General features: G+C 43.7%; 1 protein-coding gene across 1 annotated transcript in view; it reads right to left on the reverse strand.

The window, feature by feature from the left end:
- LOC120931870 (F-actin-capping protein subunit alpha-2-like) overlaps positions 1–25472 on the reverse strand; it is a 50493-nt gene extending 25021 nt beyond the window's left edge. Inside the window, exons 1-4 of the mRNA XM_040343771.1 lie at positions 25371–25472; positions 16715–16778; positions 7899–7950; positions 2667–2730 (exon numbers count right to left, since the gene is read on the reverse strand). Of these exons, the coding sequence (XP_040199705.1) occupies positions 2667–2730; positions 7899–7950; positions 16715–16778; positions 25371–25409 (219 nt within the window). The 5' untranslated portion in view covers positions 25410–25472. The remainder of the gene's footprint in view (positions 1–2666; positions 2731–7898; positions 7951–16714; positions 16779–25370) is intronic.
- Between the last annotated feature and the right edge of the window lie 801 nt (positions 25473–26273).

Here is a 26273-nt window from a genome sequence, read left to right on the forward strand (position 1 = left end):
TTGAGTGACAACATAAAGCAGTTCATTCAAAAAGGTGTCATCTTAGTGGCTTGATGGGTGAACAATCATAATGCTTCAGGTGCATTCGCTGTGGCTCCGGTGCTCCCCCTTATGTGTCCCCACTCACCAGAGTTGAACACCCCTACAGGGGTAACCAGCATAGATAGGATATCCACCAGATATTGCACGGCTTAAACCTGGAACTGCACGGCAATGGACTCCCCGGCGTTTCCTTTGGATCCACAGTGCGGCTAAGTTGCTGTATTTATACACCTCCAAAAACAAAAAAGAAGACGTGAAGACGCTTCAGAAGACGTGATTGGACGAAACGATCGTCAAGCGGATACACGCATACCCCCACGCACTTCCGGGAGACGAGCTGGAACGCACCTGGAGCGCACGCCGCTCCACAGCTCAGTCACTAGCACCGGACGACCAGTGCCTAGTGGGAATACTGCTGGATCAGCAGTACTTTCTCTTATATTCCACGGCTGGGATATTTACCAGCCTGGACTTTTTAAAACTCTTTTTTATATATATTTTTTTGCATTTTTATATTTTTTACTACAACTTATCCCCTGTTACCCTCTGCAATTTTGTCATTTCTGCTGGCAACGCCAATAAACCTAGCCTTGGGCTATTTTTTCAACTTTACTACGCTATGGGATCTCCTGTCTTCTTTTTTGTTTTTGGAGGTGTATAAATACAGCAACTTAGCCGCACTGTGGATCCAAAGGAAACGCCGGGGAGTCCATTGCCGTGCAGTTCCAGGTTTAAGCCGTGCAATATCTGGTGGATATCCTATCTATGCTGGTTACCCCTGTAGGGGTGTTCAACTCTGGTGAGTGGGGACACATAAGGGGGAGCACCGGAGCCACAGCGAATGCACCTGAAGCATTATGATTGTTCACCCATCAAGCCACTAAGATGACACCTTTTTGAATGAACTGCTTTATGTTGTCACTCAATTACTGCCTCTAGGTGGAAGGACTTTCTGTGACTTACTTCCAACAGATGGTTACCATATCAACTTGTTGCTATCTGTGGATGTTCTAATCACATCACTACACTGTTTTGTGTTTGTTCATTTAGTTAGGTATTAAGATGACACCGTCTGAATGAATTATTTCATGTCGTCATTTTTTTCCCTGATTCACATATAATAGACGGTGGTCACAGTATATTGCTCATTTTCAGTATTTTGGTGTTATCTGTAGATGACTTTACTGCACTCCTTTATTGGTTTAACAATTTAGAACCACCCACCTTACACATTGGTGGACGCTACACTCTACACCTACATTGAGTTGGTTCACTGTATTAACTACTTACCTTACAGTTTTGACAATTACACTACTTACTATTTCTCTAGTACTTAATGTTATGTTCTGCTATAAATAGCTGGTGCATTTGCACCCATATACTCTGACTATTTTAGTCAAAACGGAGGTACCTATTACTGCCACCTAGTGGCCATTTAGTTTTCACATAACACACTGGTTTGTGGTATTCACCTGTCACTCTACGATCCTCGTCATTTGAGCGTTAGGATCACTCTCAGGCTAATTAGCCAGAGCACACCCTGGTCACACAGGGCATACACAGACAGCGCCACTACCCCCACATTTTTTGTATTTTGGTTTATTTATGTTTACCTTGGTAAACATCTTTTAGGGGGGGCAGCAGTCTGTTCACACATACCTTCCTTATCTCCACCTTACATACGCGCAGGTTGTGCTCTCTTTTTTTCTATTAAAAGAGGCCGCCTTGTAAACAGGAGATTCTCCTGTAGGCATCTTTGACACTCGTGAGTGCATTCCTGGCAATGGTGGGTCTGCAGATGGGCACTGACCCTTATTTTGCTTCACAGTTCTTTACGTAAATGTTTTTTATCCCCCCGAAACTTCGCTCTTAAAATGAAGGTGTGTATTATACGCCAATAAATACGGTATATCCAAATAATACACCTGAGCTCATCTCTTTACTTACACACAGTCACAAAAAGGCAAGAGAATTCTTGTTGGGCAGTGTATTAGTGCTCAAACTAACACACTTATGCCTTGTACACAAGGTAGGAATTTCTGATGAAAAAAGTCTGATCGATTTTTTTCATCAGAAACTCCCATCGTGTGTGGGCCCCATAGGATTTTTTTCTGTAGGAGTTTGGAAATAAAACATGTTCCGATAGTCTGTGTGGAACTCCAATGGAGAAAAAAAACACGCATGCTCAGAATCAAGCCAACGCATTCTCTGAAGCATTGAACTTCATTTTTCTCGGCTCATCGTAGTGTTTTACATGACCTCGTTTTGGACAGTCGGAATTTAGTCTGACAGTGTGTATGCAAGACTGATGGAAAACAGCTTGAACGGAATTCTGACAGAAAATTTCATCAGACTTAAGCCCATAGGAAATTCCTATCGTGTGTACAGGGCATTAGCGCGAATTCTAATGGTTCAAAGAATGTCAGGCAAAATGGTCGGCCCTCATGCATGTTCAGTTCATCAAATTTGGCCCTCTTTGAAAAAAAGTTTGCACACCCCTGATCTACACCATTGGCTAATCTTGCTATATCTGAACATGGCCCATAGGCTTTTTTTTTTTTAATTCAATAAACCTTACAACACATTTAGAAAAATAAACACTAAAAACCAAGACAAAGACATACCTGATCTTCATAGCCTTCAACTTTTACTGGCGTGAACTGATCCAAGTTGTACTGTGCAAAAGCACTAGGGAGGAAAAAAATAACCGTAAATATTGAACGCCAAATATCCTAAAACAAACTTTACATCACACGAATCAATGGACCATTAAAAATTACATTATTTTAGCCTTCCCATTAATGAAGACATTTTATTTCCTGGATCCAAAGTCATGTGTCCTCTGGACCCAGGACTGTAAATGTTAGATGTCAGCCTGAAAAGACAGACCTTGTCAGGTAGACCTGGATTGAGTAAAGAAAATTTGTAAAACAAGAATAAGGGTCACTGTCAAATGTTTACTGGTATCTGTGCCCCTGTTGGAAAGATTTAATTTAATTTCTTTTGTGATCATAAAGAAATAAGGCCTAATCATAGCACGGACACAGATAGCAATGAAAACCTTACAGAGGTTCTAACCTTTCCCCAGTCTCTACCTTTTAGTCTGTAGCTGAACGCATGGATGGAAAGTACATAATGAAATATTGCACATATGTGTCATGAACATTAATTGTTGTATACTGCCATTGATATGATAAACCGTCATTCATTTTACGAATCTTTGCCCCTTTATTATTGAAGGTATCACTACCAGGTATATTAGAATACTATAGTCTGCAGAATGACAATAGATAGCTGGTATTTAATAGGAAAATAAAAAATTGCTCTGCCAGTATTTTGCCGGCTTCAGGTCTGGTTTTCTTTTTTTTTTGGGCAAATGTCTGCAAAGTTTATTACTATGTCTTATATTGAACGAAGGAAGAAAAAACTAACAGATAACATAATTAGAAAAATCTAACATAACACCATTTGACAAAAATACCATTATTTATTTTAGCTAAAGCATGTAAACAATTCTGTCTATTTAAACTTTTATTAAACCATAGTCCTTTAGACTTTGGATCCGACTTGAAGTCGCCCCAAGTCGCGCGGTTGAGAAAGTGAATGGAGCCGTCAATGTACACTACTGCAGTTGCTCCGACTTCAGAAAAGGTTCCTGTACTACTTCAATCCGACTTCTAGGCAACTTGTACCCATAGATTTCAATGGAAGTCGCCTCCAAAGTCGGATCACTGTCTTAACTGAAGCAACTTTCCAGGAAGAGAAAATTGTTTTCTCAGGCAAACCTCTCCCTCCCACAGAGCTGATTGTTGTTTGATTGGCCACTGGAAAGCCTCCTGTCCTGGAAGTTGCCCCAACTCGCAAAGTCGCGGCCAGAGTCATGTCGCCCCTGTGTAAACCGGCTCTAACACAGCAGTACTATTGACTACAGAATCAAGGGAGAACCAGCTGCTGCTCCTTCATTATCCACTCACAGCCTGGGGAGGGTCATTAGTAGAGCTGTGCTGCAGTGGAAGTTAAAGAGCCTTCCTGTACTGTAAGGATTTCAAGGCTGCCTGAACAGAATTACAAATCTTTTGATAGGCAAAGTCCTCTGCATATACACTATATTATCAAAAGTATTGGGACACCTGCCTTTACACACACATGAACTTTAATAGCATCCCAATCTTAGTCCGTAGGGTTCAATATTGAGCTGACCCATAAATTAAGCCTTTGCAAAAAGTCCAAAAACGTGCAGATAACATTCAATTTCCATGTGCTGCACACCATCCTTGATATATTAAACAAAATCTTGACAGTCCATCATAAGATGGATGAAAGTGATGCTGGTGCCTTCATGCAGTGTGCACACAAGCCTGGTGTACCCTTCCACTGGATGTACCCTCACCTTAAGGGCTTTTTTAAAAAAGCCTGTAGTGAATATGTAACAGCTTGGGGATTCCTCCTGTGGTTCTTCCTTCCTGTAGTAACTTATTTGACTCAGATTTCAGATCAAACAACTCCTTCCTCCTGGTTAAAAGTGACATTACAAGTCTTTCCAATTCTTCCCTTCATCCTTTTTTGTGGGACAAATATGATCGGACCTCCCTTTCTTACTATTTATGTACTTAAAGAATTTCTTGGGATTTTTTTTACTCTCCCCCGATATGTGCCTTTCGTGTTCTATCTTAGCCGTCCTGATTTCACCCTTACATTTCTTGTTTTATTCTTTGTAAAGTTGGAATGCTGATGATGATCCCCTCAGCCTTGTATTTTTTGAAGGCCTTCTCCTTTGCTTTTATATGCATTCTTACATTGGAGGCAAGCCACCCAGGACTTATTAGCCCCTTTTGAAATTTAGCATACCCATTTTCCTCTGTGTTCCTTGTTCCTAACATTTTATCCCATTTAGTATCTTCTAGCAAGGAACGTCGTAGGGAAGTTGGCTCTTTTGAAATTCAGTGTCTTTGTATTCCCCTTATGTTTCCCATTTGTGTGATTTATACTGAAACCAATTGACCTGTGATCGCAATTTGCTAAATTGCCCTGTATTTCCACATCCGTGATCAGGTCTGTATTGTTGGTAATCAGTAGGTCTAATAACGCTTTGTTTCCAGTTGGTGCATTTACCATCTGACCCATGAAATTGTCCTGCAAGACATTTACCATATGGCAAGCCTTAGATTTAGGCGCGACTCCTTCCACCCAGTCTATGTCTGGATAATTAAAATCCCCCATTATAATGACACTTCCCATACTTGCCGCTAATCCAAATTGTGATAGGAGGTCCGCCTCCTCCCTCTGGTTAGGGGTCCTATAGCATACACGCGTTTCCATCAGCGGTCAGGTTCTGCCGCCTCCATTGCGGGTAAGGGAACCCAGCAGTGTAGCCTTACGGCTTCACGCCGGGAACCCTACTGCGTGTGTACAAGGCTCCGGTCCTCTCTCCTACTGGCTTGGCAGCAGGGGAAGGAGGAGGGAGGCGAGCGATGACGTCAACGACTGCGTATCCGCTCCCCCCCCCCCGAAAAGGTGGCAAATGTGGCACCTGAGCTCAATTCTGAGTGTCATGGCAAAGGCTGTGAATACTTATGTACATGTGACTTTTTATTTTTTTTTATAAATTTGCAACACAGAGCCACAAATGTATCCTGCATTCAAAGAATAAGAGAAGAGAGTGCAAAGTTGACCTCATTAGTATGTTGTTCCTTCACTGCCAAATCACTGACTAAAAGCAAGGTTGACAGGCCTAGCTTTATCAATTGCTTAAAGTAAAACTATAGGCAAAACTCCCCCCCCCCCCCCCATTTTGGATAAAGCAAGGGAGGATCAAAACCTGTCAGGTTTTTTCTTCTTCATCTGTGTCCCATTGTCGAAATTTTGCTTCACTTCCTGTCCCATAGTCAAGCAGGAAGTGAGGAAATCCCTGCAAATGAAGGGAATTCCTTGGGGACTCCCAGGTTACCAGAACTAGTGTCCCCATTAGAAGATTTCCCAGCTATTACTTTTCTAAGAACAACCCAAAATTTGGCATTTTCTTTTAACGATAACAGTAAACAGGAGGGATAGAGAGGGTGAATCTGTGCCTGGGGGCAGACAGCACTAACCACTTAAGGACCGCCTCCTGCACATATATACGTCGGCAGAATGGCACAAGCACGTACCTGTACGTCCTCTAAGTGCCCAGCCATGGGTTGCGGGCGCGCGCCCACGACCCGGTCTGAAGCTCCATGACCGTGGCACCTGATTGCCGCCGGAGTCCCACGATCGGTCCCCGGAGCTGAAGAATGGGGAGAGCTGTGTGTAAACACAGCTTCCCAGTTCTTCACTGTGGCGCTGTCATTGATCGTCTGTTCCCTAATATAGAGAAAGACGATCAATGACGTCACACGTCCAGCCCCGCCCCCTAAAGTTAGAAACACATATGAGGTCACACTTACACCCTTCAGCGCCCCCTAGTGGTTAACTCCCAAACTGCAATTGTCATTTTCACAGTAAACAATGCATTGTTATAGCATTTTTTGCTGTGAAAATGACAATGGTCCCAAAAATGTGTCAAAACTGTCCGATGTGTCCGCCATAATGTTGCAGTCACAAAAAAAAAAAAAAAAAAAAAAAAAAAAACGCTGATAGCCGCCATTAGTAGTAAAAAAAAAAATAATTAATAAAAAAATGCAATAAAACTATCCCCTATTTTGTAAACGCTTTAAATTTTGCGCAAAACCAATTGATAAACGCTTATTGCAATTTTTTTTAACAAAAATAGGTAGAAGAATACATATCGGCCTAAACTGAGGAAAAAAATATATTTTTTTATATATTTTTGGGGGATATTATAGCAAAAAATATTGATTTTTTTCAAAATTGGCGCAAATTTTTGTTTATATCGCAAAAAATAAAAACCGCAGAGGTGATCAAATACCACCAAAAGAAAGCTCCATTTGTGGGGGAAAAAAAAAGGACGCCAATTTTGTTTGGGAGCCGCGTCGCACATTTGTCAGTTAAAGCGACGCAGTGCCGAATCGCAAAAACTGGCCAGGTCCTTTACCTGCATTTTGGTCCAGGTCTTAAGTGGTTAAAAACCGACAGGTGTTCCATTCTATCTCCACTCTATCCAGAAAAAGAAAAAAAGAAAATAAGAAGTTTGCCTTTAGTTATACTTTAACTGCTGCAAAAAATAAACCTCAGGTCACCAACCACCAGGGTGGTTGTGCCTTCTATTAGGGGCCGTGTAAATCTCCGGACCAGAGAGACAGAAATACAAATCCTTTAGCAGTTACGCAAGTCATCTCCCATATATGAATATCAAGTATGCATGGTTATAAAGCTGTAAAAGCAGAATCAATCAGGCCTCTTTAGGAATAACATCCACTCACTTTATAACCTTCATAGTGTTCACACTGCTGCATTTATGGCTTAACTACACCTCTAGGCTATTAGGCAGTTGTACTTAAAATCCTCATTCACACATGCAAATACAGCTGTGTGCGCGCGATTACATGGGGGAACCCCAGCCGGGGATTCCCAGCGATTAGATGCAGGAGAAAGCTCCATTGAAAGCAATGGGAAACGGACAGCTCCCACAGCTAATCACAGTAGCTCACAGGTAATCGCTCAAGCAGCAATTACCTGTGAGCGATCGGCCCTGGAAACAGACAGTCTTCGCTCAGGGCCGAACACTCACAGATGACATGCAAGCAGCCGTTCTAAATGGGGCTTCCTCCTGCAGTTGATCTTGGGAAACTCCACTGGGGATCCTACGTGGAATTGCACACAGCCCCACCCACAAGTGTGAATTGGCATTAGCTGTGCTGTACAGGATTTCATCAGTGTGTTAGAGGTTCTGGAAGAACTGTAATAACATGAACACTTACTGAGCAGCACCTTCCCTGAGTAAGTTGTCATTGTTAAGTAGGAACCGAACATCTGTACAGGAAAACACATACAAAAAAAAAAAGGAATCATTAGCCATCTTCTGATATAAGAGAGCCTCAGCTGTATGAGTAAACATATGCTTGCTGTAAATGGAAATTATACATCATTTAAGAACTGCGCAATAGCATTCAAAAATAATAAAATGAGTAAATTATATATTTTTACATACATACTAAAATAAAAACTTATAGCTAGATGCAGTTGTTTCCAGCCATGTATCAATTTCTGAACATTTAGATGTATGCAACACCGGCCTCTGAAGCCAGCCATACTTGGATTGAAAATTCAGCTGGCTCAGCAGGAACGGGCCGAATTGCAATCTGTGTATGGGCTAGCTGCTTGTGCTATAGACAGCAACACTGATCATTGTAGTCTGTTGATAGGGAATGCTTTCCACCAGCAGTATACAATAGCACTATAGCGATTCCCCTATCCACATCAAATGCGTGGCTTGGGGAATCCAATCTTTTTTTCCAGCTCAACCTGCTTGCTAAGAGAAAAAAAAAATAACAAATAAAAAAAAGCATTAAAATGTGTGGCTTGCTTAAGCATTCTAGTAAAGAAGGATTTTATATGGAATACACTGTATTCAGCCCTATAAAAGAAGTCCCGCACTATGCTGCTTATAACTTCCTGTGATGTCTGCCACAACATGTAGACATTACAGTGACAAATATTTTATGAGAAGTTATACTGTATCCAGTGCTGAAAGTGTAAACACTCCCCTAACCTCATTACACAAAAGAGGCAGACACAAAGGTGTGACCATACAGATGTGCAGAATCTTTTCTACACAATTGATGCGGTAGGAAGCTCCTGAATCGTTGGAAAATAATTTAAGTGAACACATCAATAACTGTTCACAGATGCAGCCACATAACATGCTGAATATAGGCAATTTTTTTTTTTAGATCAGACCGATGCTCCATCTTTCCCCCGCCGTCTGTGCACTGAGAACCGAGCCACCAAACATCGCCGATGGCTCGGTTCTCAGGCCCCGTACACACGACAGAGGAACTCGACGTGCTTGGCACGTCGAGTTTTGGGATGAAGCCGCCGAGGAGCTCGGCGGGCCGGCTTCTCCCATAGAAGAACGAGGACAACGAGAAAATAGAGAACATGTTCTCTATTTTCTCGTCGAGTTCCTCAGCGGCTCCATCGAGCCAAAACTGTACAGACGACAGAGATTCTCGGCAGAATCCGGGTTTTGACCGAGTTTCTCGGTGAATTCTGCCGAGAATCTCTGTCGTGTGTACGAGGCCTCACAGATCCCCGAGAGGAAAGAGGCCGACTGTCAGTCAGAGGCTTTCCTCTCTGCTTCTCCACGCTAATTGGATCGCCGAGCAGTGGAGGGGCAGGGAGAGGTTGTCTCAGCGGCTCGCTGAGCCTGCCATCAATCAGGGCAGCTGGCGGATCCCGACTTGGAAGTCGTGATGATGCGCTGCCCCGACAGATGGCAGTGACGTCAGCGGAGAGCGGACTTCAGATCGCTCTCCAGTGAAAACGGGTCACAGGAGTGCGACCCCATTCACATCTAGGCGTTTTTACGCCTGTAGCGCTACGCCTCTGCCGCCAGAGGGCTGGAAATACATGTCCCTCTATGGAGATGGTTCACATCTCCACGCCGAACGCCGGACGCCTGTCGCCTGCGGCGTGAAAAAAGGTCCCGGACCTTTTTTTCAGGCGTCTTCGAGCGTTTGGCTAGGAGATGGCAATCATCTCCATAGAGGGGGTCATCTTGGGACACATCTAGGCGGACAATACCCGCGGTTTGTCGCCGCAAATCGCGGTACAAAACGCCGCTATTTTTACCGCGATTTGCGGCGACAAAACGCCGCGATTTCGTCCGTCTAGATGTGAATGCAGCCTTAGGAGAAGCCCAGCCTAAAAAGCTCAGGCTGGACTTCACCTTTAAATATAGTCCCAAGAGTATGGGAAAATATATATTTTTTATTTAAACAAAAGCAGTGTTTGTCACATGTGCAAACAGTTACATGCATAGAACAGTTAAAAACATCCATAGTAGATCCACGCGTTGCATCAGGAAGCGTAGATCTACTATGACCAGGGTGGATTAAAAAATAAAATAAAAAAAATCAATGATTTAAAAAAATATCTAAATTTTGTTTATTAACCACTTGCCGACTGCCGCACAATGATGTACGTCGACACAATGGCACAGGCATGCAAATGGGCGTAACTGGGAGTCTCTTTAAATTTGCCACCCAGGGGCGGGCGCCCGCCGCGTGCCTCATGAGTGCGTCTGTGGGTCCCGAGAACTCGATGTTCCCGGGCGGTCGGCAAAGGCAGAACAGGGGGATGTCTTTATATACAAGGCATTCCCCTATCCTGCCTAGTGACACGTCAGTAATCCAATGTTCCCTGTGATCGGGAACAGTGATCAGTGTTGTGTTACTGGTAGCTCCTTAGGATCAGAGTCAGAATCACTCCCTAGGACACACTTAACCCCTTCACTGCCACCTAGTGGTTAACCCCTTCACTGCCAGTGTCATTTTCACAGTAAATCAGTGCATTTTTATAGCAAAAACGTGTCAAAAGTGTCCGCCATAGAATAATCTATTTTGTAGACGCTATAACTTTTGCACAAAACAATCAATATACACTTATAGCGATTTTTTTTCTTACCAAAAAAAATATGTAGAAGAATACATAACGGCCGAAACCGAGAAAAAAATAGAGATTATATATATATATATATATATATATAGATATAGATATAGATATAGATATAGATATAGATATTAATTATAGCAAAAAAGTACAAAATATTGTTTTTTTTCCAAAATTGTTGCTGTATTTTTATTTCTAGCGCAAAAAATTTAAACCACAGACGTGATCAAATACCACCAAAAGAAAGCTCTATTTGTGAAAAAAAAAAGACGGACATCAATTTTGTTTGGGAGCCATGTCGCACGACCGCGCAATTGTCAGTTAAAGCGATGCAGGACAGAAATCGCAAAAAGTGCTCTGGTCTTTGGCCAGCCAAATGGTCCGTGGTTAAAATTAAGTGGTTAAAATTAACAAAATGCTTTTGGAGTAAATAGCCATCTAAAAGATAGTTTTCTATTTAAGGTACATTAATCATTTTGTTTAGTCAGGATGAAATGGAGCTTAGTTATGTAGCATGAGGCTGTATATTCTGCAATACTTAAATTTTTTGTAAACTCATTCAATGAATTCAAGCTTTGCAAGCCGAGATGTTAATGCAGTGCATGGATACATTCACATAATTTCACGGTAACCATGAGATAAAACACAGTTCAGGAATATTCCTTTATCCTATTTTGCAAATCTACGTACACTACAAACTGTATGATTGAATTGGTTCTGATATTGCCATTTTACTAACCCGACAGCTTATTATTCTAAATGGGAAACCTTCATTTTGTTTGTAAATATTAAAGAATTTTAACTACCAGAAAGAATAAGTGCTTATATTTAAAGAGCACCTGTCATTTCACATCCATCATGGCAGCGCCTGTTAGTGGGCATCCACTCATCTGCTGCTGCCGCCACCTCCCTCACCTTGTTGTGTCACTGCCACATCACCAGCGGTCCCATTAAACTGAATTGTCGGCGAGTCAACAGCGGGTCAGAGGAGGAGCTGCTGCGGGACAGATGACAGCTGCTCTTTAAAAATTATGATTTATAATTGAGTCGATTTAAAATCGATTTGATTTACATCAAATCCACCCTAACTATGACATTACTGTATTTTGCCTTTCCAAAACAGCCTGCCATTCAGATGTGCAAGAAACAATTAAAGCTGCCACAGACACCTCTGGATAACTTACTTTTTCACATTTAAAATTAATCTGTAGCATTAAAAATAAAATCTTTTTATTCTATATATGGTTTGCAGCAAGCACCTGTTGGTTATACATATACTGTAGTTACATAGTTAACCACTTTGCTCCTACATATAAAAATCAAAATGACATAGAACCCCCAAACATGATATGTGTTTTTTTTAGCAGAGAACCTAGAGAATACAATTGCAACGTTTTATCTTGCATAATGTGAAAGACGAAGTTACGCTGAATAAATAGATACCCAACATGTCACGCTTCAAAATTGCATGGCGCCAAACTTCGTTACTTAAAAATCCCCATAGGCGACGCTTTAAATTGTTTTACTGGTTACATGTTTTGAGTTAGAGGAGGTCTAGGGCTAGAATTATTTCTCTCACTCCAATGTTCGCGGCGACACCTCACATGTGTGGTTTGAACACCGCTTTCATATGTGGGCGGGACTTATGTATGCGTTCCCTTCTGTGTGAGAGCACACGGGCACTTTATAAAAATAAAAAATAAATAGAATGACATGACAGGACCTCTTTACAGTGAGATATGGGGTCAATAAGACCCCATCTCTCACCACTAGGCTGGGAAGCCTAAAATAAAAAAAAAAAAAAAAAAGGAAGAAGATCACCGCTTTCCAGCCGATCCGGCGCCGTTTTTTTTATTGCAAAGGCCGTGCGCGACATCATAACACTGCGCCCGGCCTCCGACGATCATAGAGACTCTATATGATCAGCATCCAGGGCCAGCGGATCCTTTCTCCGACTCACCAATTGTAGCAGCTAGTCGGTAGAAGCACCAGAGTATGGCAGAACGTCCCCTTTCGTCGTCCGTAAGAACGATTAAGCGGCGAAAAATAGCCGCTATGATCGTACTTATGGTGTAGGGAATCGCCGGCTGAAAATCCTGATATCTGAATGATAGCAGCTATGTCCTGGTCCACATACTCTGACCCTTCAGAACAGGGGTCCCATTTCACAGTCAGAGCTTTCCCCAGAAGATGGTGGGGGAGGGGCATTTTTTACCCCCCTTTTTCTCCGCACACCGCCTCCACCCTGGCAACAAATGACTCCAGGAATGCCGACAAAACATCCATAGGTACCGCAGGTGCCGGGGAACCGGTTGCCAACACAGGAATGTCTGGGAAAGCGCGAGCTTCTGACGCCATGCTGACCACACACCTGACAGCCACTCAGGGACTAAGTTAAGGTACAAAAATGCCCACCCTCCTAGCTGCACAGACCAAGGGGTATTCCCAGAGGACTCACCACCCTGCACCAGGCGCTGCTGTCCGCTCTAACCCCCGCACAGCATGTGCCCGAGGTGTCTCTGAGGTGATCTGCCGTTCAGAATAGAGAAGTATCGCTAGAGGCCAAACCAATGTAAAAAGGCCTCAAAAAGATAGCCGCCAGTAACCTCAGGAAAAAAGGGCGCGAGCTACGAGAAAATAGCCGACCGCTGTATTAGCTATATAGACAGCGCGGCTACAAGAAAATGGCCGACTGCTGTATCTTCCATAGACACAGTGTGGCTACAAGAAAATGGCCGCCGCTGTATTACATATAACAGCACGGCCAAAAGAAAATGGCACCGGCGCTTCCAAAATGGCGCGGATCGTACGGAGGTAAAAAATAAGGGCCTGAAAAGCAGACCACCTACACTAGAGCGGACCCGGGCACCCCTTGTAGCCCCCAGCTAGGTCCCAGAGCCCCCCTCAGGAACCCCTTGTGAGGCACACAGCAGGCCCAGCATAGCATGGGGAGAGAGGAAAGGGAGGACTAGAGACCCCCTAATCGACCACCCCAGGAATGCCCAGCTATTCCATCCTGCCAAGACAGGAGAAATCTACTTACCCATCCTTGCGAGGACTGCTCGACGCGTTCCCGACAGACCCAAACCGAGCAGTATGGAGTGGCTGCCGGCCACGGCCCACTGTGACTGGACAGCAGTAGTCCGGTCATATGTGGACTCCGGAGCATATAGATCACCGGCCGCCCCTGGAGCAGACGGGGTATGTCGTGGCCGACCCAGCGCGTAGCTAAGGCCTGCTCATGCTCGATGGCCGGACTGGGGAGACTACAAGGATCTATATTATCCAGCCTGTCACCCAGCCAGCAGTTGATAGTAGATCTCAGGATCGAATAATAATAAAAAAAAAAAAAAGTTCTCCAGGACCATGGGCCCTTAGGGAGCCAGGTCCTTCTACACTAGGCAGAAAAAAAACTGAGCTGCTGAGTGCAGGGTGAGGGGTTATGACCAGAGGGACCGCCCCTGGGTGGGGCTGTTCAGCTTTGTTACAACTACATGTTTTTATATATCCAACATGTCTGCCTAGTCCTCTTCTAAGACGGAACATAACCCAAACGTCAAATTTTAAGGAAGCTGCGTCCGTCCATGGACGAAAGAGAAATAACTATTGTTTGTATTGCTAATACAATGCCGATGTAATAAAATTAAAGAGTATGCATGGGACCAAAGAACTTGCTTAACCACCCTATCTTGCATCCAGATCCCACTAGTTTTAGAAAGAGTGGTTGTAAACCCTCAACGTGTACCCAGTGAAGTGACTGGCCTCAGGTGACACACATATGAAACAATTCCTCTTATACAGGTTGTAACTGTTTATTTAAAGCCATTTCTCCTTTAGAACCTTCTAAAGACATACAGATAAAAGGATTTTTTTTTATTTCAGCTCTAGCAGACAAAGGGTGGGGATCTGACACACACACACACACACACACACACACACACACACACACACACTACAGTGCCAGAGCACAGAACTCCAGCAAAACCTACTCTTGAGAGGTAATGGAAACAACCATCATATAGGGAATTATACACAGCTTTGGGGGGACATCTCCTGGGAGGCGGTTGTATCAGGAGGATAATAATAATAAAATAAAAAAAACACACACACACACAGTTAACTATACAGTGCCGCTTTAGCGCCTGATCAGCCACTCAAAAAGGAGGACAGATCAGAGAGGATCCGCTCTCTGATTTGGATTCAGGTAAGTACACACTATAGTAGAGTGCGCTTTGTTCATTTTCCACGTATGAGGTTTACAACTTTCTGCCAGGTTATGTTTTGCCGTCTGTCTACTACTGGGGAAATGTTCTTTTACTTCCTTAACAGAAGTGTAATAGGAAATTAGAGGGGAAGCAGCCTATAGATTACTTGATGTTTCTTTCCCTCTACAATAGGTGGAAGGAAAAAAAAATAGCTCGATTCCTCCATCAACACATGGGCTAGCACAAAGGTATATAGCATAAAAAAAAGACAACACACCAATGTAATATAACACATTTATTAAATTTGGATTTAAAATTGGCCACGGTGTCATCCACAAGGATGGGGGGTTACAATCTCAAATAAATAAAATAAATAAGCCATCTTGGCTAAACTATCTTTAATAAAATTATTTGCTGTCCATCCAGCCAAAGCTGGACGACTACTCCCCACTTTGGACGACATCATGACTTGAAGAAAAAAGGAGGGGGGCGGGTGGGCGTCGCTGCGCGTCGGAGACGGTCTGAGCGGCCACCTCACCCGGTCCTATAAATAGGCTCTTGTCAGCGCGGGCTGCTAGCCGCGCGAATCAACCAATCGGCTGCTCCACTGTGACCCCTCATTCAGTATTGATGGGGCAGAGCTTCCTGCAGTACTGTTGCATGCTGCCAACAGAGGGGGGCCATGGGGTGCAATCCCGGCTGGCAGAAAACAATATTTTTATTTTTTTTAACATTTCCCTTTGCTTCATGTTCTGGGGATAGCTCTACAATCCTAGATTTTCCCTCATTTTCTCTCTCTGTGACAATAGTTACCAGTACAAATAGAGGGGTAAATGTCACCAATGGGGACACTGACATCAATACAAAATGTGACAGAGGTTATAACCCACCCCACTTTATCAAAGATGTCGAAAAAAAAAAAAAGTTTTGCCGGAGATACTTAACCTAACAATAATTAAATTCTTTAAAATCCATAAATAACCTCAACTCATTGAAAATATAGTCGAATATATTTTTCTTCAGTTTGAAAAAGAAAGATAATAGTACAAACAACATATGCTGAGCTCTAAACTGGTGCTAAAACTACCCAGACTGCACCAAAAACAAGCAGTGCTGATGCAGCCGATCCCAGCTGTAACTGATTCGACAGAATAAAGAGCTTTATTTCGTTTTGAACGAAGTACAGCTTTTACAGCTAAGGCTCGGTTATAGATTCCTCAATTAATCTTCTCCTGACATCAATTTACAAGACAAGAGTGAAGGGAACACTCCAACTACAGACAGAAATAAAATTATTTTCTTTAGTAGAGTAGGAGAAGGTTAGAACTCCTGGAAGTTCCCGTTTGGACAGGACAGGAAGTGAGGGTAAACCTGTCTAGCTAGGGGCAGAGAAATAGCTGTGCAGGGGGCATGTCAGCACAATCTGATCACTGGAGTACAGGCAGGCTGTACTTCCAAGTAAAAGGCAAAGAAGAAAACTGACCATGCTGGGACAGATGTGCTTACATGCCTAGTGTGGTCAGTTTGAAATAGGAAAGTAGAGGGATTACCATGTATTTCATACAAAGCAAGCAATGCAAAGAGAACAAGATACTTTATCATACAAGTACATGGTAACACAGACATCTCAGAAATATGAATTGTTGGGGTAACAAACACTTTAATGCCTCAGGCAGTAAAGAAATAATTCCTCTGGGTCTACTTGTCAAGAGGACATGATTTGATAAATTCACGTAACTTTTGCAGATCTGTAACAATAAGACTGTAGTAACAGACATACTTTCATTTTGTGTGCTTGCTGTGCTTTTCTATGCCATGTTTTATTCTTTGCCAAAAATTAAACAAAGATGCATTAAAAATATGTCCAATTCATCTGCTCTGCTAAAAGTCATTATTTCCATTACCCTGGAGTTACTCACCATTAAATACTTCGTTGAACTCCCCTGGTGGAGAATGGATAATGAATTGTGCTGCTACACGTACCTGGTAAAAGAAAAAAAAATATATGGAATACATTTCCAATGACCAACACAACACTAAAGTGTACTTGGCCTTGCCATTGCATTTGTCTAAAATTGGAGTTCCTGTTCATAGCAACCAATCAGCTCCTATATTTAGCTTGGTCAGTTAAGTTTCGAAAATGAAAACCAGAACCTGGTTAGTTGCCATGCTCCTCCTTATTGTGTCTGCTCCAATTTACATAAAATCCCCTCCACCCGTCTTATTTCTGCTGTCTCAATAAGCAGTATCTTGCCAAAGAAAGCAAAACCAGGTAAACAATTATCTACGTGGAAGTAGTTGTCTCTCTGCAGTAGAGCTGGGCGATTAAAAAAAAAAAAAAAAAAAAAAAAAAAAACTCGATTCATGATTCGAATTTTCTAATTTATCTATTTTTTATGGGCACCACATCGGTGACTTGTCGTTATGGTTCCCCTATCCAGATGGTTCCTGTAAGGACTGCGCAGGCCCAATCCTTGCCGATGGAAATCTCCGAACCTCGGCCGGCATCCAGGCTCATTCCTTAACATCCCCGTGGATTGGAGGATGTTAAAAAAAGAGCCAGGAGGCCAAGCGATCGGAGCGAGCCATCCAAGCGAAGCGAGGCCGACTGGCCACTTTCCTCAAATTTCCTCAAATTCCACGTCGCCCTGGATGCCGGCCGAGGCAAGGATTGCGCCTGTGCAGTCCTTACAGGAACCATCTGGATAGCCGAAACCATATTGGCAGATCACCGGTCCTGAGGAGCTGTGGGTAGGAGTTTTTAGGGAGGCCGCGGCTTCCTCCTAGTCCACGGCGTCCGGCCTCGCCTAAAAACTCCTACCCGCCAGTCCTGGTGGAAAAAAAAAATCGATTTGCTGAAAACCTGAATCGATTTGACCTCTCAACTCGATTCTAGATTCAAATCGATTTTTTCGCCAGCCCTACTCTGCAGTGATAAAGTATGGACCTCCTCTTAGTCAGAGCTGCCGATTGGAGAGCTCTAGCTTCGATTCTGCAAGGATAGGCAGTAGGGCTGGTCAACATGCTGCAGAGAGTCTGCTGCTTCCACAGATATCAACATTCCTCTGCAGCGTATGCCAGACTGAGGTTTTTTACTGTTGCTCAGAATCAAACAAACAAGCAAAGAGATGTATGTTTTTACTGCACCCCAGTGTATCAGGACTGAGAATTCTCTGGTTTGTAGACTGGTCAGGAATGCACAGGAAAACCCCCACATCAGTGGAAAAGACTTGGGTCAAGTGGCATGTCCAGAATTCATTGACAAGTGCCTGGGACCTCCTCCTGGCCTACATTTAATCCGGTTCATGCTGCTTTACTATTCCTAGAGACCAAGTTTGCAAATCTTCTCTATTCCTGTTGTATTTCTGGTGCAGGAAGTGTGGAGAATTCCCACACTAGGTCTACAGACGTTGATAAAAAACTGACAGAGTCCTCCCATATTAAAGCAGACCTTTCTCTACAAATCACAGCAGCATACAGCTTTGCATGGTAATAAGAGATTATCTTACATTCATTAGTTAAAGAGGGACTCCATTCTGAAAATATAGCTGGCAGGTAGCATTTGCATGACAGAAGGAACCCCATTGGTCTCTTCTGTCATACGTCTTCCTCCATACTGGTCAGTGGTAATGTACACTGAGCCACGCATGCACAACTCAGCATACACATATGGCACAGCTTTATACCACTCACATGTGCATATGTAGGAGCGATGCCATCATAGAATGGCCAACCAAGAAAGATGATTGGGAGAAGTTAAACGATCACTAAAGGAAATTTTTTTTTTTTAGCTAAATAGCTTCCTTTACCTTACTGCAGTACTGGTTTCATGTCCTTATTGTTCGTTTTTGCTTTGAAGTTGCTGTAAAACTGCTGTGATCTCCACACTTCCTGGTTGTCCGTTTCCTTATAACCACAGTACTGGGAGCTTTCACGGTGGTCTAAGCTGTCATTACTGTGTGTCTAAAACTTAACAGAACCAATCAGATTCATTTTAAAAACAAAACACTGCCCTGGATTTGTATGTTTTTTGTGTCTCTAGTTCACAGGAACAGGAAACCAGTTTAAAAGTGAAACTAAACTGCAGGCACATTATATGATTGATTTGTATCTATTTGTAATCATTTTTAAAAGGAATCAGTTAACTTTTATGTCTCTATACCCTGTAAACAGCCATTTCAGCAAAAAAAAAAAAAAAATTCCTTTAGTGACCCTTTAAAAGCACCCGTGACAGTCGAGAGTGCTGACATTTCAGCGCTGGAGGGGATTGTTTAGCAGGTAAGTTTGTGTTAATGTGCAGTGCATACTAGAACATTATGGTAAGCTCCCAGGGGCCATTTGTATGTATTTATTTATGACAAGTTTTAAAGTGGTTACATAGTTAGTCAGGTTGAAAAAATCCATCCAGTCCAACCATGAAAAAAATAAATAAATAATATCACACAATCCCATATACCCAATTTTATACCCACAGTTGATCCAGAGGAAGAAAAAAAAAAAAAAAACCCACAACAGCAGAGCACGATCCAATTTGCTACAGCCGCAAGATCTTTCACCTTCATGCATGAAGGTGAAAAATCCTCTGTGCTGCAGCCCCCCCCCCCCTTTCTTACCTCAGTCCGATCAAGCTATGGGCACGAGCGCAGCAGGTCCAGCCGATGTTGCTCACTTCATTGGACAGATTGATAGCAGCAGGAGCCATTGGATCTCGCTGCTGTCAATCAAAAGCTGTGATGTGGGGGGGTGGGCTGTGTCCCACTGTCTGTGTCAATGGACACATCAGGGTACTCGGTAGTGAGCGGCTTGCCGTGGGGGCGCCCAATGAAAAGGAGGGGCCTGTAGTCCGGCGGGGGACACCAGAAGAAGAGGATCGGGGCTGCACTGTGCAAAACTATTGCACAGAGCAGGTAAGTATAAGCATTTTGTTTTAAATCAAACATTTACAACCACTTTAAACAAATATGGTTTGCTTTTACTTAAAGTTACAGTTTATTTAAAACTTCCTAGTTTAGTGAGGTACTGGTGATGTAGCCCTGGATTCCGAGATGCATCCTGGGTAGGCTACGTCACCAGTGCCTTCCCCTTCACACAATGTGCACTGTCATATGGTCAATAAGGCACACCCCGAGTTTCAGGAAGTAAAGAAAGATGGTTTTATCTTCCTTTATTGAAACGGGTCAGTGTAAGAAGAATGGGGAAGTTCAGAAATATAAAAGGTATACAAAGAATGAAAAGCCTGCATATATCTACATCTCTTATCTGTTTGTAGATTTCCATTTGTAAACATTTCTATTTGTGAAGATAAAGGTAAAGTTCCAACCACTTCAGCCCTGAGTCTGTTTTTTAGACTCTGTGTTTACAAGTAAAAAAACATTTTTTTTGCTATAAAATTACTTAGAAACCCCAAACATTATATACATATTTTTTCTAACACCCTAGAGAACAAAATGGTGGTCATTGCAATTCTTTTTGTCACAATGTATTTGCGCAGCGGTCTTACAGGTGCACTTTTGGAAATATTTTTTAATTCAAAAAAGTGAATTAAGACAACAGTAAAGTTACGCTGAGTAAATTGATACCCAACATGTCACGCTTTAAAATTGTGCCGCTCGTGGAATTGCGTCAAACTTTTACCCTTAAGAATCTCCTTGGTGACGTTTAAAAAAAGTCTACAGGTTGCATGTTCTGAGTTACAGAGGAGGTCTAGGGCTAGAATTATTGCTCTCGCTCTAACATTTGTGGCGATACCTCACATGTGTGATTTGAACACAGTTTTTATATGCGGCGCTGCTCACGTATGCGTTCGCTTCTGTGAGCAAGCTCGTCGGGATGGGGCGATTGAAAAAAAAAAAAAAAAAAAAATGGGGTCGCTTATTCCTATTACAAGGAATGTAAACATCCCTTGTAATAGAAAAAAAGCATGACAGGTCCTCTTAAATATGAGATCTGGGATCAAAAAGACCTCAGATCTCATATTTACACTAAAATGCAATAATAATAAAAAAAGTTGTCATTTGAAAAAAGTGACAAAAATAAAATGGCCCTTTAAGAACTATGAGCGGAAGTGACGTTTTGACGTCGCTTACACCGTGCTATGGTATGGAGACGGGCGGGGGCCCATCTTGCCCTCAATCTTATCTATACCCAGCCACGGATAGGACCCGATCACCTCCACTGCTACCGACGGCTCCAGTAAGTGGCGAAGGGCGCGGGAAAGTGGCGGGAGGGGCCCTCTCCCCCCGCTGATAATGATCTTGCAGAGACCACCATTATCGTTTACCGAACCGCCGTCCGAAGAGATGGATACCTCGGTTATGGCAGCAGAATGGGGAAAAAGGGGATTTATAAATGACTGTGAACGAGGCATAGTTGTTGCTGCCAGACGGGCTGTTCTGGGTATTTTAAAAACTGCTGATCTCTTGGGATTTTCACACAAGGCATCTCTAGATCAGGGTTTGACAAATTTTCTTGGAATCTAGGAGCCAGCTAAAAAAGTTAGGAGCCAGAAAATGAGCCCCCCGTCCCGCCGAGCTTGCGCGCAGAAGCGCCCGCATGTGTAAATGGTATTCAAACCACACGTGAGGCATCGCCGCGATTGGTAGAGCGAGAGCAAAGATTCTAGCCCTATACCTCCTCTGTAACTCAAAACATGCAACCTGTAGAATTTTTTAAACGTTGCCTATGGAGATTTTAAAGGGTAAAAGTTTGTCGCCAATCCACGAGCGGGCGCATTTTTAAAGCGTGACATGTTGGGTATCAATTTACTCGGCATATTATTATCTTTCACAATATAAAAAAAAATAATTGGGCTAACTTTACTGTTGTCTTACTTTTTAATAAAAAAAAGTGTATTTTCTTTTTCCCAAAAAAGTGCGCTTGTAAGACCGCTGCGCAAATACGGTGTGACAAAAAGTATTGCAACGACATTTTATTCTCTAGGGTGTTAGAATAAAAAATATATATAATGTTTGGGGGTTCTAATTAGAGGGAAGGAGATGGCAGTGAAAACACTGGGGAAGCTCCATTAGAATTGCTGCATCATGACACTAAACATACGTGTAATACACTTCTTTTTTTTCTCTCTAGAAATTTACTGCACTGGCACTTAGAGATCAGGGAGTCTAAAATTTAGACTTACTCTCACGAGACATGGATAGCCATGTCCAGTGCACATACACGGGGGGGGGGTTCGTGGTGCTTGGGGCTGTATGAATAATCCCTATAATTAGAGTCCTTTATCGGGCTAAAGTTTAATATACTTCAGCTAACAATAGGGCTCCTCCTCTTTTTTTTTGGGGGCACTTTATTAAACACTATATACACGAACTTAATGGGATGGGTATATTATAAAGTATATAAACTCACCCCTTCCTTTTTTTTTTTTCACATCCAATTGATATACTGCACAGGCACTTTATTGAGCGGGTAGCTTTATTTGACACGAATATAAGAGGCATGACCAAAGGGTCAGGTCCACATATATGGGGGTGTGTGCTGTTCCTTCTTTTCTTTTCTTCTCTCCTTTTCTTATCTCTATTTTCCCCAAGTTCATCTCTCTCAATTTTTACATATTACGCGAATAGGGGGACCTTGACCCTCAGTAGAGAAATAGTATTTGCTAAACCCTAAGCCGAGATAAGAGGACAGTGGGAAAAGGCACTATAGAGCAGATTAGGGGCTCGGGACCTCGGGGTCTCTTGCATGCTTAAAGTATTGGTTAAGGAGGAATATATTGAGACCGGGTTTAATGGGGAGGGGTAATGTATGTATTTGAAGGTATACAGATGTATGTAAGATGAAATGTTTTTGTAAAGATTTGAAATGAAATGAATAAAGAAAACTTAAAAAAAAAAAAAAAGGAATTGCTGGATTACTTTAATGCCAGTGGCCACCACAAGATGGCACCAGACTACAGAAGGAAGCTTAGGCCTGCAGAAGGCCGCAAAGTCGCGGCCTCAATTACCGGCCAGCGCGCACGGAGACACAGGATGGGGTATCCTGTGTCTTCGTGCGCCCCCACCGCACGATCGCGTTGGGCCGGGCCGGCCGCGGCTTTGCGGCCTTCTGCAGGCCTATGCTTCCCCAGGTGTCAAGTCACTAATTCTAGTCGCAATTACGACCGGGCGCCCGGATTTTGTCGAGCCCTGCTCTAGAGTTTACAGAGAATGCTCCGAAAAAGAGAAAATATCCAGTGAATGGCAGTTGTGTTGCGGAAGATGCCTTGTTGATGTCAGGGGTGAATGGGCAAATTGGTTTGAGATGATAGGCAACAGAAACTCCAATAACCACTTGTTACAACCAAAGGTATGCAGAATACATCTCTGAATGCACAACAAATCGAACCTTAAAGCAGATGGACTACAGCAGCAGAAGACCACACAGGGTACCACTCCTGTCAGCTAAGAACAGGAAACTGAAGCTACAATTTGCACAGGCTCACCAAAAATTGGACAATAGAAGATTGGAAAAATATTGCCTGGTCTGAGTCGTCTCACATTCAGTTGGTAGGGTCAGAATTTGTATAAACGGTCCTGGCTGGTGGTGGAATGATGTGGGGGATATTTTCTTGGTACACTTTGGGCCTCTTGAGCATCGTTTAAATGCCACGGCCTACCTGAGTATTGTTGCTGACAATGTCCATTACTTTATGATACAGTGTACCCGTCTTCTGATGGCTCCTTCCAGCAGGAACATGCACCAGGTCACAAAGCTCAAAATGCCTCAAACTGGTTTCTTGAACCTACAAATCTGCAGCAACTGCGTGATGCTCTCAACAATGAGGGTTATTTATGAAAGGCAAAGCCACTTTGCACTACAAGTTCAGTCGCTGTAGATCCGAGGGGGACATGCAAGGAAGATAAAAAACAGCATTTTTGCTTGCACAAGATTGGATGATAAAATCAGCAGAGCTTCCCCTCATTTTAGATCTCCCCCCCCCCCCCCCCCAGATCTACAGCAAAAAGTCGTAATAAGCGTATATATTGATTGGTTTACACAAAAGTTATAGCGTTTACAAAATAGGGGATAGATTTATGGCATTTTTTTGGGCATTGTAATGGCGGAGATCTGCGTTTTTTTATCGTGACTGCGACATTATGGCGGAAACAGACACTTAACGCCATTTTGGGACCATTGTCATTTAAACAGCGATCAGAGCTATAAAAATGCACCGATTACTGTGTAAATGACACTGGCAAGGAAGGGGTTAAACACTAGGGGCCACTGAAGGGGGTTAAGTGTATCCTAGGGAGTGATTCTAACTATGGGGGTGGGCTACCAGTGACACGACAGTGATCCCTGCTCCCGATGACAGGGAGCAGCAGATCACTGTCCTGTCACTAGGCAGAACAGGGAAATGCCTTGTTTACATAGGCATCTGCTCGTTCTGCCTCCCCGTGACAGGATCACTGGATACAGGCGGGTCTCGCAGGCACAGAGCACGTGGCGGGTGCACGTGCCCCGCTGGCAGCACGCACCCACAATGCCATAAAGACGACCTACCTGTATGCCCATTTGCCCAGCCATTGTGCGTATATCATTGTGCGCTGGTCGGCATATGGTTATGGTGAAGGGCTTAGTTCTGCTTAATCAGCACCTAAAAGCTGCCTCTCCTAGCTCCCCAGTGTGAAAGCTGAGTGCTTTCACACTGGGGTCCTGCAATCAGCATCTTTGGGGCAGTGTAGGAGCAATGTATACAGCGCTCCTACACTGTCCATTGGAATGAATGGGCAGCACGCTGCAACACGGGCACTATTAACCCCTTCTTCAGCCACTAGCAGGGGTTAATAGCACCCTGCTTGCGGCCAAAAAGCACTGCTAAAACTAGCAGCGCTTTACCGCCAACGCCACCCCAGTGTGAAAGTACCCTTAAAGCTCACCTCTCCCTCTCAGCAATCATCTGGGACACTTTACAGGTCCCAGATGATTGCTTGACCAGTCACATTGCCCAGCCCATGCATGCACAGTGCATGCCCACAGCGACAATGCCAGCGCCAAGGAGCGGGACTTCCTCCCCCTATCGCTGGGCCGCAGGACACGTAAGTGTCCGGTTATTAAAAGTCAGTAGCTGCTGACTTGTAATATTTTTTTTAGTAAGAACTCCGCTTTAAGCACAGGAATGGTGTGTTTTAAATAAGGTCCCCTGTTATCATCTATAGTCTATCAACATAGAAAATGACAGCCATGTAATCACACAGACCCCCATTTCCTAGAGATTACTAGTGACAGTCCCCCCCATTGGGTCAGTAATAGGCGGACATCACCCAGACTGATGAGGAGGAGTGGGGGGTGCAGGGTGACCGGTGACAGGGGGATGTCCCACACACTGACAGCCTCCGCCCTTCTGCCTCCTATTTTCGGCTGAGGCCGTACAAGGAGCGGACCGGCTGGGAGAAAGAAGAGGCGGAAGTCAGCCAACCCCACCCTGACCGGAGCCCACTTACCTGAGACACCTCAGCCGGGTACCTCCCCGCCCCCCACATACCGGGGACCCCCACCCTCTACACAGGACTCCCCCGCACCCCTCCCTCTACAAGGAGAGGAGCTCATCCTTCACACACACCACACAACACCGACCTTCTCCTCATCAGACAGCTGCTCCTCCACATCCGCCATCTTCTTCACCCCCTTTTCCTGACTGACTGCGCGCGACACATGTGGGCGGAGTCTGAGGTCCCCTCCGCGGCCCGCCCACAGGAGAAGGGACGGGGAGCGCGCTCGGGCTGGGGTGACGGGAGCGCGCTGTGCTGTGACAGAGGCGGGAGGAGAGGATGAGACGTCATGTCTCAGAACAGCGCCCTCACCGGCCGCACTGCGCCAGTTCAGTGTAATGTCATCTGTTACAATTCTGAAGTGATATACAGTATATCCCTTTTATTGATGGAGCTTTTTTTTTTGCTCTCAATGTAAGATTTTAGCTATATCAGGTACTTTCACCGTCTCCCTGCCCAGACCAGCTTTTAGGCTGCATTCACACCTGAGCGTAGCTTATTTGGTTGTTTTTTCCGGCGTTTTTTCCGGCGTTTTGTCATGCGTATTTGCGCGTTTGCATACAGCGTCGTCCGACGTTTTTGTACTTCGCCGTTTGTTATTTTAGCCAATAGGAAAAATTATCATCTTTTCATCACTTGTTGCTATGTTGGTAGATTTTTTTTATCTTCTGCCTGGGTGAAATGTTCTATTGATTAAAGCGTCAAAACGCCCGTAGCAAACTCTCGTTGTCGCGCTAGTCGCTTGAATCGAGCGTTTCCATTACTTTCTATGGGAAATGAAAACGCTCAAAAACGCCCAAACCGCCCCATTCGCGCGACAAAAAAGGGTCCGGAACTTGTTTGAGCTTCAGGCGTTCAGCGTCAGGCGTTTTGGAGTGGAGATGTGAACCATCTCCATTGAGAATAATGTATTTTTTCCCCTCTAGCGTTTTGGAGCATCGCTCTTCAGGCGACAAAATGCTCAGGTGTGAATGCAGCCTTAGCGCCG

The sequence above is a fragment of the Rana temporaria genome, chromosome 3 (genome assembly GCF_905171775.1).
Source record: "Rana temporaria chromosome 3, aRanTem1.1, whole genome shotgun sequence".
Taxonomy (NCBI): Eukaryota; Metazoa; Chordata; class Amphibia; order Anura; family Ranidae; genus Rana; species Rana temporaria.